Genomic DNA, 14,260 nt, shown 5'->3' with positions numbered 1-14,260 from the left:
GCATCTTCTCTGGAAAGACTAGCTCTGTATCCAAATATTAGGATAGTAGGGAGCTGAGACCATTGCTCACTACTTTAACCTCTTGGAAAGAAAAATATTAACAATAAATTCTGTTGCTTGTTCCAAAGACATTGATCAGTATTTGGGGAACTCTAAATGCCTCAGTATTCATAATCACTGCTGTATTTAAGTGGAAAACATGTGTTTAATATCCCTAGTCCAGCTCTTGTTTCAGAGGTTGATGAAAAAACAGTCTGCAATCTGAATCTCCATTTAATAGCAGGTTGGAATCCTGTTTTAAAAAACTGAATCAGCCCCTCCCCATTTTCTGGTTCATTAAGAGGGGAAAAAATCCTAAGAGGAAAGGCTCACTGGTTATTTCGACTCCAGGTTAACACTATCTTAGAACATTGGCTGTATAGGAAACAGAGGAAATTAGCAGACACCCAAAACTAATCAGTGGAGTGGGATGAGAGGAAAGTTAGCAATGAAGTCTTGATTATTTCTGTCCAGTTGCACCACATGATTTCTTCTTGCATAGGGGCTTTATTACAAGTGTGGCAGACTACTGAAGGTCAGCAACATGTCCAACATGACAGAGCACATTCTTGGTACATGCACACACATAATCATATCAGCACTCTGATTCCTACTACCATACTACCCAGAACACACCTAAACTTGTTTTAGTCTTGACAGCTAAGCAGCATATGACCTGGTTAGTACTGGGATGGAAGACAGAACAACAGGGATATCCAGTTCAGGCTAGAAAAGAATCCTGCCTTAAAATCTGGAAAGCCATTTCTACTAGTCAGAGATAACCATATTGGGCTATATAGACACTGGTCTTACCTAGCACAGCATTCCAGTGTCCAGCATTCTGCTCTCCAATTGCACAGCAAGCAAATTACACAAGCAAAGCCACACAGTACAAGATTGTGCTGTCACACAGTCATTTAAACAGTATGGCCATGTGCTTTCCCATTACATAGCAGTCACTCCAACTCCACACCATCACTAAAGCTCATTCTTTCCGAACCTCTAGCGTATATTGGTATCACAGTGTTTGCACAACCCTAAATAAGATGCCACCCTTGTGCAACCTCTGGGGAAGTCAGTCTGCTTGCATGACAACATTTACACCAGCATAAATCCATAACATGTTTCCAGCCTGAGCTCCTGTTTTCTTACAGATGCTTCTATGAAAGTTGAGCTGCTGTTAAGTTAAATAGGAGCTGGGAGAAGGAAACATCTGGGCCCCATCCCATGGCTGATTGGAGCTTTGAATGGCCATTGGAAGATACCCCAGACAGTGCCAATTTGGTATAGAAGAAGAGGTCCTTCAAGTGGCATCCAGATCCACTGTTTCCCCAGCAGCCACTTAGGCCCTCCCTAGAGCAACAAGTGGTTTGGACTCTTAAGCCCCGAGGAGCTCTCTGAAATCTATCCACATGATGCTGATCACACAACCTTCTGCAGGACTTCAACCTTCTTGGTTGTAGGGTGAAGAACACCTTTTGGTTTAAGTCCATGTGTAGGCAGGTTGGTTGACTGGTGGAGCAAAGAGACCATTGCATGAAGTGTTACTGCTGCTTTTCTCATGGCTATGTTCATCTTTCGTTTGTAGGACAATCATCCTTTAGCCAGCCTGCCTCTGCTTGGTTATTCTCTTACCATTCCTTCTGAATCTGAGAACATTCATAAAGACTATGTCTTCAAACTACACTTCAAATCCCATGTGTACTACTTTAGGGCAGAGAGTGAATATACGTTTGAAAGGTATGTCTGTTTTCTGTTATATATTCTAGGATAGTGGGCAGAAATGTGGTTAAAAGGAATTATTCAAATGCAGGACTTGGAAAAGTATATTTTTGGACTACTAGCCCACCAGCCAGAATAGCCATTGCTCTGTATTATAAAGTACAGCTAACCCTCCGTATCCACGGATTCTTTGTCCATGGTTTTAAGCATCCGTGGCTTCAAAATATTAAAAGGGAAAAAATTCCAAAAAACAAACCTTGATTTTGCTATTTTATATAAGAGATACCATTTTACTATCCATTGTATTTAATGGGACTTGAACATCTACGGATTTTGTTATCCACGGGGCATCCTGGAACCAAACCCGAAAGGTCCACTGTACAAGCTGTAATACAAGTACTGTATCACCACATATTACATGATGTAATAAAAGTAATTATATTGCTTAAAGAGTCAACATGAATTCTTTTGACCAGATTTTAATTATTGGAATTTCTTGGTTTGAAGGTAACAAAGGTTATCATATAAAGACCCACTGTGTCCTTCATGCCCCCAGAACCTCCAATGGCTTCCCTGACTGCTATAGTGCTCCTCTGTAAGACAAGCTCCTTGGAATTCCTGACTTGTCTTAGTTCAAAACATAAGAGCCAGATAAGACCCTTCACACATTATACATCTGAAAGGAGCACTTTGAGCCATAGTAGTTGGCTGCCAACAAGGCATCTGGTCACATCTAGGCTTTTTCTCCACAACCACACCAATGTGGATACTGTATCTATAGATGGAGTGAGGCAGTATGTCTGACACTGAAGTACATCCCTCCATCCCTGAACTCATGGGTTGCTCCCTACATATTAGTAGTTAATGAGTTCAGGGAAATTCAGCAGCTCTGGCACCCAGAGCCTGCCTTTACCAAGGGCCATCACAGGTTAGTCTAAATACTCACTTTTATTTCTCTTTCTGTCGCACAGGTGGATGGAAGTGATCCGAAGTGCCACGAGCCCTGCCTCACGAATCCGTGTTTTAAGTCATGAAGAATCACATGTTTATTGATGACTGAACTCCAAATTTTCATTCCAGCAGTTGCTGCTTTTCTATAGGACATTTAAATTTATTTTGTCCCTTTTAAAGTTTAGTAAAACTTAACTTTGTTTTTAAACAATTGTTTTGGGACAGCTTTTTGTAATTTTGCCTGAGCAGGATTGTTTACTGTTATCGGCCAAGTGACGGTTTCATGTCTTGTAATTGTCCTTTGGTGTGGTTTTTTAGCTTGTGCCAGTATTAAACTATTGTCCTCCGAGTGCCAAATGCCAAAAGACATTTCCTTGCCCCAAGATTTGCACCAGAAATACAGTACCATTTTTGTAGTAACTTCATATTTGGTATTTCCCTGGAAAACAAAATGCCTTTTCTGTATGAGACAGACCCTCAAAATGATAGCTACACTGATTTTTTAAAAAATGTACTTCCTCTGTATTGTATTAACAGCCTTCAATATAAGGAACAGCCTAAAATCAAGGAAGTTACCTTTCATACTTTATTCCCAATGTTTCTACACATTTTGTTTCTAGAAATTAAAAATGCCAACTGAATGTGTAGCTTCCTTATTTCGTCTCATCATTGGAAGTCCAGCCGTTTCCTTGATTCATTCTTAATGAAAAATATACATCCTACTAACTTTCAAGGTGAACAGTTTACACAATTACTCTGTGCAATATTGGGCACTGATGTCCTGTGAAAGTTGAAGATTTGAAAAGCTTTGATTACTGTTTTGTCAAAATATTAACAACTAAGTAGTACAAGAATTGTTGCTTGTGTTTCAGGGAGGACAGGTGCAAACTTTAAGGCATCTGTTTTAAAGAATTGGGGTTTTTCCCCCTGTTTCTTTATGTGTAGCCACAATATACAGTGTTTTTTCTGTATTTTGATTACCAGTGGTGGAACAAATCAATTCACATTTTGTGTGTTTAAATTTGAAAGCACACATTTACAAGGCCCTGTGTTTGAACCAAGGTGAGCCCAGGCAAATGACAATATTATAAAGTGAATATGACTGAAATGAGAATCTTTTTGATAGCTGAAATATATTTCTTGTGATTTTGTTATATACACCACAAGTTCATCCACATTTACAAGTAATTTAGGGGGAAAAACTGTAGCTATTAAATATTATGTAAACAGAATAAGGCTCTTTCTTAACCACTATTGCATTGCTATGGCAATTGATTTATCAGTCACAGAGGATCTGCCCTTTCTACAGTGTGTACAAATGCTTTCAACATTACTTTATTGAAAAGTGAACAGAATAGCTCTACATCTTTAAACGTGCCAAAATTTTAAGGTAATACAAACAAAATTGCATTTTTCCTGTTTTAAAAATAAATTTGCATCGCTTAAGATGAGAGTTTGCAGAACTGTTGCACATGCACCAAATTAGAAGGGGTAACTAACACCCCAGAGGACAGGATTAGAATTCAATGGCCTTAATGGACTAGAAAGCTGGTCCAGAATTAATAAAATGAATTTCAACAGGGAGAAATGTAGGCTATTGCACTTGGGCAATAAAAATGAAATGCACAGATCTAGGATGGGTGGCACAGATATAGGAGGGGTCTAAGAGTCTTAGTGGACAACATATTGAACGTGAGTCAGCAATATGATGTGACAGCTAAGAAAGCCAACGCAATTCAAGGGAATCATACAGTTGGCTCTTCTCTTTCATGGGCTTGCCATCTGTGGATTAGAGCATCTGCGGATGGTCCTACCCCATTTTCCCCAATGACAGCCTGTGCATACCCACACCAAGGCCCTATATATATATATGAAAGAGAGATTTTCAATAAAATACTCTTCCTGTGAGGTCTAAGTGTACCACCACTTTCCCTTCCTTTCCATGGTCTGTTAAATTTGAAAATCTGTTTTCCTGTAAAATACTTCCACTGAACACACATCAAAATTGTTGTATTTCTTTATTTTTGTGAGAGGTAAGGTACAAGGAATTGAGAATAGCTTGATGTGTGACATAAGCAGATTTCATACAGGTTGATAAATAGCAGTATTGCAGGGGGGGGAAATAAACAGAGCTTGAGAACAAGGACTGGTCTTTCATAAGGTAGTTCTCATGATAGCTAAAGTTGGGACCTCCATATATTGAGAAAATATGCTCCATTTAACCAGAACTGGGATTAGGAGGAGAGGCTATTTGTTCCCAGAACACTATGTGCACATTTCCTAAAGGCAACTGGCTAGCCACTGCTAACAGCAAAGTGCTGAACCAAATGAACCTTCGGTCTCATCCAGCAATAAACTCTTAGCTTTAATTAGCAATAAAAAGAACCCAAACGAGAAGGGCAGCAACCCAATGTTATTTTATCCATCTCCTGCAAATTCCACAAATGGGGGTTTGCTTTGTATATGCACTATATCCTTAGTATGAGATACTAGATGACAGACATGTAGATGGATACACTGAGGGCTACCTTCTGCCTGAGGACAAATATAAAAATACATCTTTTATCCAAAGACTTTTGCATTTGTTTATGATACCTTTGCTTATGAGAACACCCCATTACAGTACTATTTTACAGTAACAGATTCTTAACTACTGAAAACAGTCCCACAGAATTTTCATTTATCATGGCATAAGTTTTTGGTGACATAGTTTTTCTGCAAAATTTTCTAGCAAACCTCTGGCACCATAAACTGACCATAATTCACTCTAGCTTTTCTATGTTTAGAATATGCCATCTTAGTTTCATGTGCTATATAAGTTTTCCCTCAAAATTTCCAATATCTAAAGTATCTGAACTGAAAAATTTAGCCAACATCCTGTTAGTGAATTGCAATGGCATAAGTCAGACTAATGCCATCCCAACTCACTCTTTTTTAGTTGTTGCAGAGGTCTGAATTCTGTTCCAACCACACAGCTAGAAGCCTCTCAAAGCCCACTTTGTAAGAAACACAACCCCGAACAATATAGCCATTTCTGTGTCATCAGAGAGCAAGGGGATTAACAGGGATGTGCTCACCCATTTTTCTGTAGCTGGCTGTGAGTAGGCTTGCCATAACCCGGTTGCAACCGGGTTTTTCCCGGTTTTGGCTGCACCTGCCCAGTCACGGCACGGGTGCAGCCAAAAACCAGGAAAAGCCCGGTTGCAGCAAGGTTGCAAGGCAACCCTGGGGCCTTGCTGCCCTCTTCCTCCTCCCCCGCGCATGGCCGCACGGAGGAAAAGGAGGGCAGCAAGGCCTGGGGCGGAGGAGGCTGCAGGGAGACGTCGCCTCTTGGGCGCAGCCGCGCCAACCTCCCCGCCTCCCTGCTCCCTCCTTCCTGGTCCCGATCCTGGCCTCCGATCGCGGTGAGGCCCGGGGCCCAGGCGGGGAGTGAAAGCCTCCTTAAGTGGAGGCTTTCCCTCGCCGCTTGGCCTCCGCTCCCCGCCGCGATCGCCAGGGGAAATGTAGGACAGAATTTTCAAATGTAAGACACATTTTTGTGTGTCCTACATTTGAAAATTTTGTCCTACATTTTCCCCGGTTTTGAGGTCCGGCGCTATGGCAACCCTAGCTGTGAGACTGGGACCTTCCAAGGACCCCAGAAAATCTGCTCAAATGCCTGTTATTCTGTGTCCAGCTACAAGAAAATGGCTGGATGCATGCCTGCTAATCCACACCATTCTCTGTCCACACAGAAATGGCCATGTTGCGGGGGGAGAACAGGGGCTGTTCTGCCATGGGAAGGCTGCATTAGGAGACACCTCTCAAATCCAGGATCTTAACCATTTGAAGGTAGGGGGAATGAGTAAACCAACTCTAAGGTAGTTTAAATGTTATATTCAAACAACTCCAAACGTTTAGTTAGTTTACAAACGGCCCAGCAAGAAATGCACAACATAACTTAATACCATCCATTTTTTTAAACTGTTTGAATTTTAGGTGAGCACAAAGGCACTACATGCTAATTTTAGCACACCCAGAGAGCTATTACGCACCTGCCCATCGCCTGGAAATAATCAACTGAAGTATATTAATTCTATCTCTGAAACTGGCCAAATACAGTAGGCATTTATTATGTTGCTAATTAATGTTATGAAATAGCACGTTTTAAAAAGTGGATACATTTCTGTCTTCAAAATCACTCCCACCTGACATCACTGGACTAAGGCGCTTAAAAGACGCACAAAGTGTTATTGAGAAGAGTGCGCATGTGCATGCGTGTGTGTATACACCTGTAAGGGCACTGAAGAAAAAACTAGTAAGTGGACCAAAAGGTCATGAAATAAAACAAAAGCAGGTCTGCTGAATCCAAATGCCTGTTAAGTCTATCTTTACTGAATTTGGCCCCCTCTGGATATTCTGGATTTTCAAACTCCTATCACCTCAGCCAACATGGCCAAGCTTCTGGAGACAATTGGGTGATCAATCTGGAAGGTGCCAGATTAGGGAATCCTATTCTAAACCATTGCATTTACTCTGCAGACCTACAGCTGCCTCTTGCCTTTCACAGTCCTTCAGCCCACCTATTCTCTTTTCTTATGCATATGTGTGTGCTAACTACTGCCAAATTTTGGCTCAAGAAAAACTTGCGTGAAAATAAATCTGTTGGTTTTTGAATGCCAAGGTTTTAAATGACAGGGTGTTGTCGCTTTTGCCACTTTATTTGTACATCTACAACTCCAATAGCATATATATCAAGAAAAGGAAAGGACCAGTTCAGCCTACACATGGCAAAGCGTGGGAGCATAGAGGGCAAGGTGAAGGAATAGGTCTTGGAATCTCACGCACCAAATTCACTGCAGTGATTCTTCATCTTCAAAATAGGTGGAGAGAAGAAGAAGCCAAGTTAATGAAGCATCCACCTATAATGTATAAGCCAACACACTCACTACCTCTTATATGCAGACACAGGTACACAATCCCACTGTAGGGTATTACTGGGGGCACAAACCTTTGAACTGGTTCTAAATTGGCTACAAAAGTATCAGTGCTGCATGGTATCAAAAATACAAAATGCTACATGAAGGTCAAGAACAAAACAAAACCAAGTGCCACTCCCAAGGGAATGAACTAATGGAAACCGGAAATCCATGGCACCTAAATTACCTGGGGAGAAGACAGGAGCAACCTTCACTATTTCTGCGTGCCAACACAATGGCCAACTACCTTCTAGCTCAATTACAAGAGTGTAACTGCAAAGGAAAAAAATCCTTACTAAACACATGGCATATGACTTAACACAGAGAAACAGACAGTAAGCCTTTCTTGTTTAAAAGACTCGATTTACTTTTACAGCTTGCTTAGCACCTTCATTCAGTTTTGGAAAAAAGATAAATTCCTTAACACCTGCATGGGAATCCTTTGTGCTCTCTAGCAAAACTATTTAAAGGCAGAAACCTTATCTTAGCCAAGGGAGAGAAAGTTTTCTACACTATGCACATAGAATGACCTCAAGAGCGTAGACTTCAAATGTTGCAGTTGCTTAGAAGAGGCCAGTTCCAATGTGATGCTTGAAGGATGATAGTCATTTTAACAGGCAAAGTTTAAAAAATCTTATGAATTTAAAAGTGGAATAAAGATGTATGATTTGGTCACAACTAAGAGGGTACCCACACTGCAGAATTAAAGCAGTTTGACACCACTTTAATTGTCATGACTCTATCCTACATGCCATGACTCCATCCTGGAATCTGTAGTTTGGTGAGGCATCAGCGCTCTCTCACAGACCATGCTCCATATCAAACTACTTTTCTGTAGGATTCTACAAAAAATCCCAGGATTCTGTAGGACAGAGCTGTGGAAGTTAAAATGGTGTCAGACTGCAATGTGGTTACACCCTAAGAGGGAATGTCAACTTTAATTTCAGAAATCTACATATACCATATATTCCCTAGTTCAAACTAAACAATGCATTAATGTCCTATAATCCTATACAGGGAGGTGCTCCTGAACAGAAAATTCTAAGTACTCGGCCACAAATCCCAGGGATCTGTAGCATGTTATAACTGGAGTGTAGATACTGTACAGTCATGGTTACCTGAATTCAATTTGAGGTTTGATTAATCATACCTAGGGCCAGGCTACAAATTGGCTGAAGTCACCTTTTAATCTATTTCCAACTAAGCAATATCTTTTGTATAAGAACATATTTCAGGTTTATCCAATTATGTAAAAAGCACAAAGATATAAATTCTAAATGTTGTTGTAGAGCAAATGATGTTCTTGTACAATGGCCAAATTCTCAAAATTGAGTTTTCTGCCTCCCATTTAGCAATTCTCAAAGCAATGCTCCTAGCAAAGTGAATTGTTAACATTATTCTTAAAGGCTGTAGGCTACCTAACAAGACCTTCTTGGCATCTGTAAAGTCTTAGGTTGTGTGCAGACATACCTAAAAAGAAGAGGGGGAAATGGGCAGGCACACACAAAGCCAGGGGACAAGAACCTTTCTCTTCCATATCACTACCCCATCCATATGCTTCAAGGAGGCTACTAAACTTTACTACAGTATTCCCCCCCCTTAGGCACTTGCACAATTATCTGCCTAAACAGGTGGCTGGACCATTTTAAAAGGGCTTGGGGAGAAGATAATAGGTACTATCAACCAATAAATCAACTCTGTCTGCCACTCACATACAAGGTAGGGTAACTTCTACCTCCCTCAGTCTAAGGAGAAGATGCTACAGATCCTACAAACACAATAAGTGTAATTCCACATCAAGAGAACATCGTAACATTCTCATTCCTGGTTGGACTATCAGTTTTTTGGCTCAAAAGAGTAAGTTCTCCAGACTAAGTTGAAGTAGTTGAATAAAAGCATGACAGTCAGAATTTCTAGTTTAAGTCTAGAAGGAATTATATGTAATTTGTTTCAACCATAAATCAGACACCAAATTATCACAGTGATTGTGACTAAACATTTTCATGTACATAATAGCTGTATATCTTTTTGATCATTTTTAATACCAGCATCTTACAAAATAGTCATTATTCAGCCAAGACTTCTAGGAATTATTTAAACCTTTTTGTTTTCAAATTTAGTCATAATGTGAGTTTCAGGTTTTACAAAACAGTCTCAAATAAAACTATTAAAAGTGAATTCAGACATCAGATTGGCACAATTTTAAACAGATATAAAAACCACTATGGAAAACAAAAAATAGAGAACTTCAAAATGATGCAGTAAACTAAAATAAAGTCGTACCATGATTAAAGACCCATCTCTAGATCAACAACAAAGAACACCCTTGTGTAACAAAAAAAGAGAAAGTTCTGCCTCTGAGGTACAAACAAGAATTTTATAGCACGGTTTTAATTATCTGGCCTATAAATACAAGGCCAGATCAAACCAGTTGTCATACAATTCAAAATTTTCATATATCAAAGGCAAGCCAATGATCTGCCAAAATATTTACCTCACTAGTATCATCTACAGAAGCACTTGGCGATTTGTACAGAGGGTTTTTATATGCACACTGAGCAAGTTTCAGTTAAAAAAGTGACTATATACAAATCTGTACACATAGCCAATAGTACATTTTCCAATTCACAGATTTATCGACTTAAAGCAGTTGCCTTCGACTTTTGGAGACCCAAGACCCATCTGAAATCTCAACCCAAAATACAGAACCTACTTAATTTCTCCTCCCACAGTTCATCTTAATCAAAATACAACCCTAAAACAAATAAAATGGGGGCAACACCATTTTAGATTGGAAAAGAACCCACTTCTGGATCTGGGCCCATTAGCTGAAGGTCAATGACTTAAAGCAAGATACCTGAGATTTCACAATAGCTTTAGTTTCCTAACTGCAATCAACCCTAAATATACATCTCAGAAATTTAAAAAGATACCTCCTTTGAATATGTGCATTACGGTGTGTTTAAAAAAAAAACTATACAGAGCTGAAAAACAATGCCCGTGCTGCATCTTCAGGATTGTCCATATACTGAAATCACCCCACTGACCAACAGTCAAGTAGGTGCCTACACGATTCCCAATGAAGAAGCAAATGTCATGAAAAAATACTTCAGTGGGATGATGTGCTTCCTCCAGCTACTGAATACCTGTGTGAAAGGAGGGAAAAAAGAGATTCTTAAACAACAAGCACAACCAAAAGGTGGGAAGAAAAGAAGTTTCCATTATTGTGATTTAGCAGTATTGTTATATAAAGTACTTCAAACAAAGGCTTTAAAAGAATTGGATAGCAGCCATCTTAATAGATTCCAAGGCCTTCCTGTAATCCTGTCATATGATTTTTTTTTCCAAACATCATATCCCTACAGTTATGTAAAGGTACATACACAGTATCAAGGTCCTCAGTAAATACCTTAAAGGCACCAGATCCCATCAGATCTTGAAAGCTAAGTAAGATCAGCTCTGGTTAGTACTTGGATGGTAAATCACCAACAAACCAGGTGCTGTAGGCTACATTTCAGAGGAAGGGTCTGGCAAAACCATCTCTGAGTATTCCTTGCCTAAGAAAACCCTATGAAATTCATGGGGTTGCTATAATTTGACAAGTGACCTGAATTCACATTAACATGCACATTTACATGGAAAGATGGCAGGTGCCCCTTCATAAGCTGAAGGGTATGTGAAATGCTCACCATACAGTGGGTCCTTGGTATCCGCAGGGGATCTGTTCTGGACACCACCACCCCCGCGGATACCAAAATCCATGGATGCTCAAGTCCCACTGTCCTTAATAGTAGCATGGCCACAACACCCTTAGAGACAATGGGACAAAAGTCCCTCACCCCCTTCCTCCCTTCCCCGGTCCCCCCTCCCTTCCCTTGTTCCTCCAAAGCTTCTGACCCAGCTTGGCTGTGGGGACAGCATCTGCCACCCAGTCAGCTGGGACCTGGCCTCTGGGCTCCAAGGCCCAAGCCCCAGCCCTGGCTCCCTCTGGACAACAGGATTCCAAGGCAGCCAAGCTTCGGTTTCGGAGCCCAAAGGATGCTAGGCTTGGGGCTCCAAAAATCAAGCCTTGGCCCCAGCCCCAGGTGACTGCGTGGCAGACTCCGCCCCCACAGTCAAGCTGGGGCAGAAGCCTTGGAGGGAGCAGGGAAGGACAAAGGACTATTGTCCTCAATGGTGACGCAGTTGTGTGAGCACCGCCATTGGGGACAATACGGGCTTGCCATCTGCAGATGCTCAAATTCACAGGTGGCAAAACCACGTATAAGGAGGGCCCACTGTACTTCAGTTACCAGTTTTCCTGTCATTTGTGCACAGCTGTCTTCACTGAAAGCAAAACTTCCATTTCATAATTATCTTAAATTACTGTTAATTTTGACCTAAATACAGTTAAAGCCTCTTAACACAAGTCACAAACATAACAGAGATGTGAGTCTAAGCCATATTTTGCATTATTGAAAAAAAGAAGGGAAGTTCTACTTCCTAGAAGATGTACTACCCTTGCATCAGGATGGAAGGGGGTGGCATGGGTTCTACCTAATTTTTCGTAGTTGTTGAGAGCCTTCAAGTCATTTCTAACTTATGGCAACCCTAAGACAAACCTATCACGGGGTTTCTTGGCACGATTTATTCAGAGGAGGATTGCCATTGCCTTCCTCAGGCTGAGAGCATGTGACTTGACGAAGGTTATCCAGTGGGTTCATGGCTGAGTGGAGAACTGAACCTGGTCTCCAGAGTTGCAGTCCAACACTCAAACCACTATGCCACACTGGCTCTCCTAGAAGATGTACTACCCTGGCATCAGTAAGGAAGTGGGTGGCATGGATTCTATTTAATTCTACTAGCATTAAATCAGAAAGATAAATATTTGCATATAGGAACTCAACTAACCTTCAAAACACTGAGCCCATGTGAATATATATTTTATCACACGATGCTATCTGTACTAAGCCAGCGTAGTTGTTAAAATGCTGCAGTGAGTCTTAGGAGATCTGGGTTCAAGTGTCCACTGAGCCATAAAACTCGCTGTAGGACAACTGGAGGCCAGTCTCTCTCTCAATCTCACCAATCTTACAGGTTTGCTGTGAGGATAAAGTGGGGAGGAGGAGGAGAGCCATTCATGCTGTTCAAGAACCAATAAATAAATATATGATTGCTTTTAAATTGACATTTTGACATATGTTTCTGCAGTAAGATGCTCAGCAAACTGTTTCTATTGTTCGGCTATTTTCTCAAATGCCCTTCTGAGAAAACTAGCAAGAGATTCTTTATTCACCTGATGAACAAAAAATAAGTTTACATTTAATCTCACATTACACCAGCTTGAACATTGTGTGCCATTTGAGAAACAAACAAAAATTACTCCGGTGGTTTCCTCCAGCTCTCACACTGTCTCTTTCCACATATAACAGTAATGCTGCTTAATAAAGTATGATATCTATGAATTGTGTGATAGTCCAGGGGTTCTCAAACTTTTTACCCTTGTGACCCCCTTTACATCTACATACAGACATCACACACACACACACACACACACACACACACACACACACACACACACGTGTGTTTAGTGTGTGTATTTTCATTTGCATATTCATGTATATTTATATTTTAATATTTTATAAGGAAATAACATTATTCAAATTAAAAAAGTTTTCTTTAAGTAAAATAAATATTTAATTCAACACATGTGCACATGTTATACTTAAAATATGCCCAAATGAAACTGAATTCATAAAAACAGCCTTAAAGCAGAGTTTGTTACCTTTCTATAAATTCTAGCTTGTTTGAACACAATCCCAGACGCAAATATCATGCAAACCTCTTCCCATCTAAAATATTAGTATGGCATTTTTGTCTTAAACTATTCCCTACGATACAAATATATATTTGATTGATGCAGTGTGCCGGCTACTTTTTTAGGCTACAGTTTCCTCAGAAAAATGTTCTACAAATAATTTAGACACAGAGGCCTACACCACTGACCATTGTTTAACTTTTTATTAAAACAGAAGGCATGCAACACCTGCACACATAAATGCAATGATTTCCTATGTATCTAAAGATGAAATGATGCACTCTTACCTCTGAAGTCTTTGCACAAGCTCAGTCACCATGGTATCTGAAATTCCTGGACATGCTTCTTCAGCTAAATAAATGGCTTCCCTCAGTTCTTCTACAGATCCCATGTTTCCCCCACAAGCCTGACTTCTCTCCTTCAACTAAAAATCATAAGCATATTAGTGATTAAAACAACCCCAAATATTTATGCACTACAGTATAACAAGTTGAAAAACAGCAGGCAACTAGAAAGCACATATTGACAGTAGATTAATGAGAGGAGACAAAGTCTCACATGCTATGTGATCGCCAAAAACATTTATTTTTATATTTTAAAAGCCCAATACGTTTCATCCTTATCACCAATTGTCCTTCTTCAGGGATTATTCAAACCTGAGAAATTCCTGGAGTTGCAGTCTGCACTCTCTATAAAAGTGGACATCTGATTGTTGGACAAATGTCCACTTGTACTGAATAGCCCCTGAAGAAGGCCAACTGGGGAAAGGCCAAAACACATTGGGCTTTTTAAA

The 14,260-nt window shown here is 40.2% G+C and overlaps 1 protein-coding gene across 1 annotated transcript in view; it reads right to left on the bottom strand.

Moving 5' to 3' along the window:
* Positions 1-8,878: 8,878 nt before the first annotated feature.
* STK24 (serine/threonine kinase 24) overlaps positions 8,879-14,260 on the bottom strand; it is a 35,052-nt gene continuing 29,670 nt past the window's right edge. The window contains exons 10-11 of the mRNA XM_042459552.1: positions 13,755-13,891; positions 8,879-10,816 (exon numbers count right to left, since the gene is read on the bottom strand). Of these exons, the coding sequence (XP_042315486.1) occupies positions 10,780-10,816; positions 13,755-13,891 (174 nt within the window). The 3' untranslated portion in view covers positions 8,879-10,779. The remainder of the gene's footprint in view (positions 10,817-13,754; positions 13,892-14,260) is intronic.

The sequence above is a fragment of the Sceloporus undulatus genome, chromosome 3 (genome assembly GCF_019175285.1).
Source record: "Sceloporus undulatus isolate JIND9_A2432 ecotype Alabama chromosome 3, SceUnd_v1.1, whole genome shotgun sequence".
Classification (NCBI taxonomy): domain Eukaryota; kingdom Metazoa; phylum Chordata; class Lepidosauria; order Squamata; family Phrynosomatidae; genus Sceloporus; species Sceloporus undulatus.
Note: the sequence above shows the minus strand (reverse complement) of the source record. Positions and strands in the feature narration are given on the sequence as shown.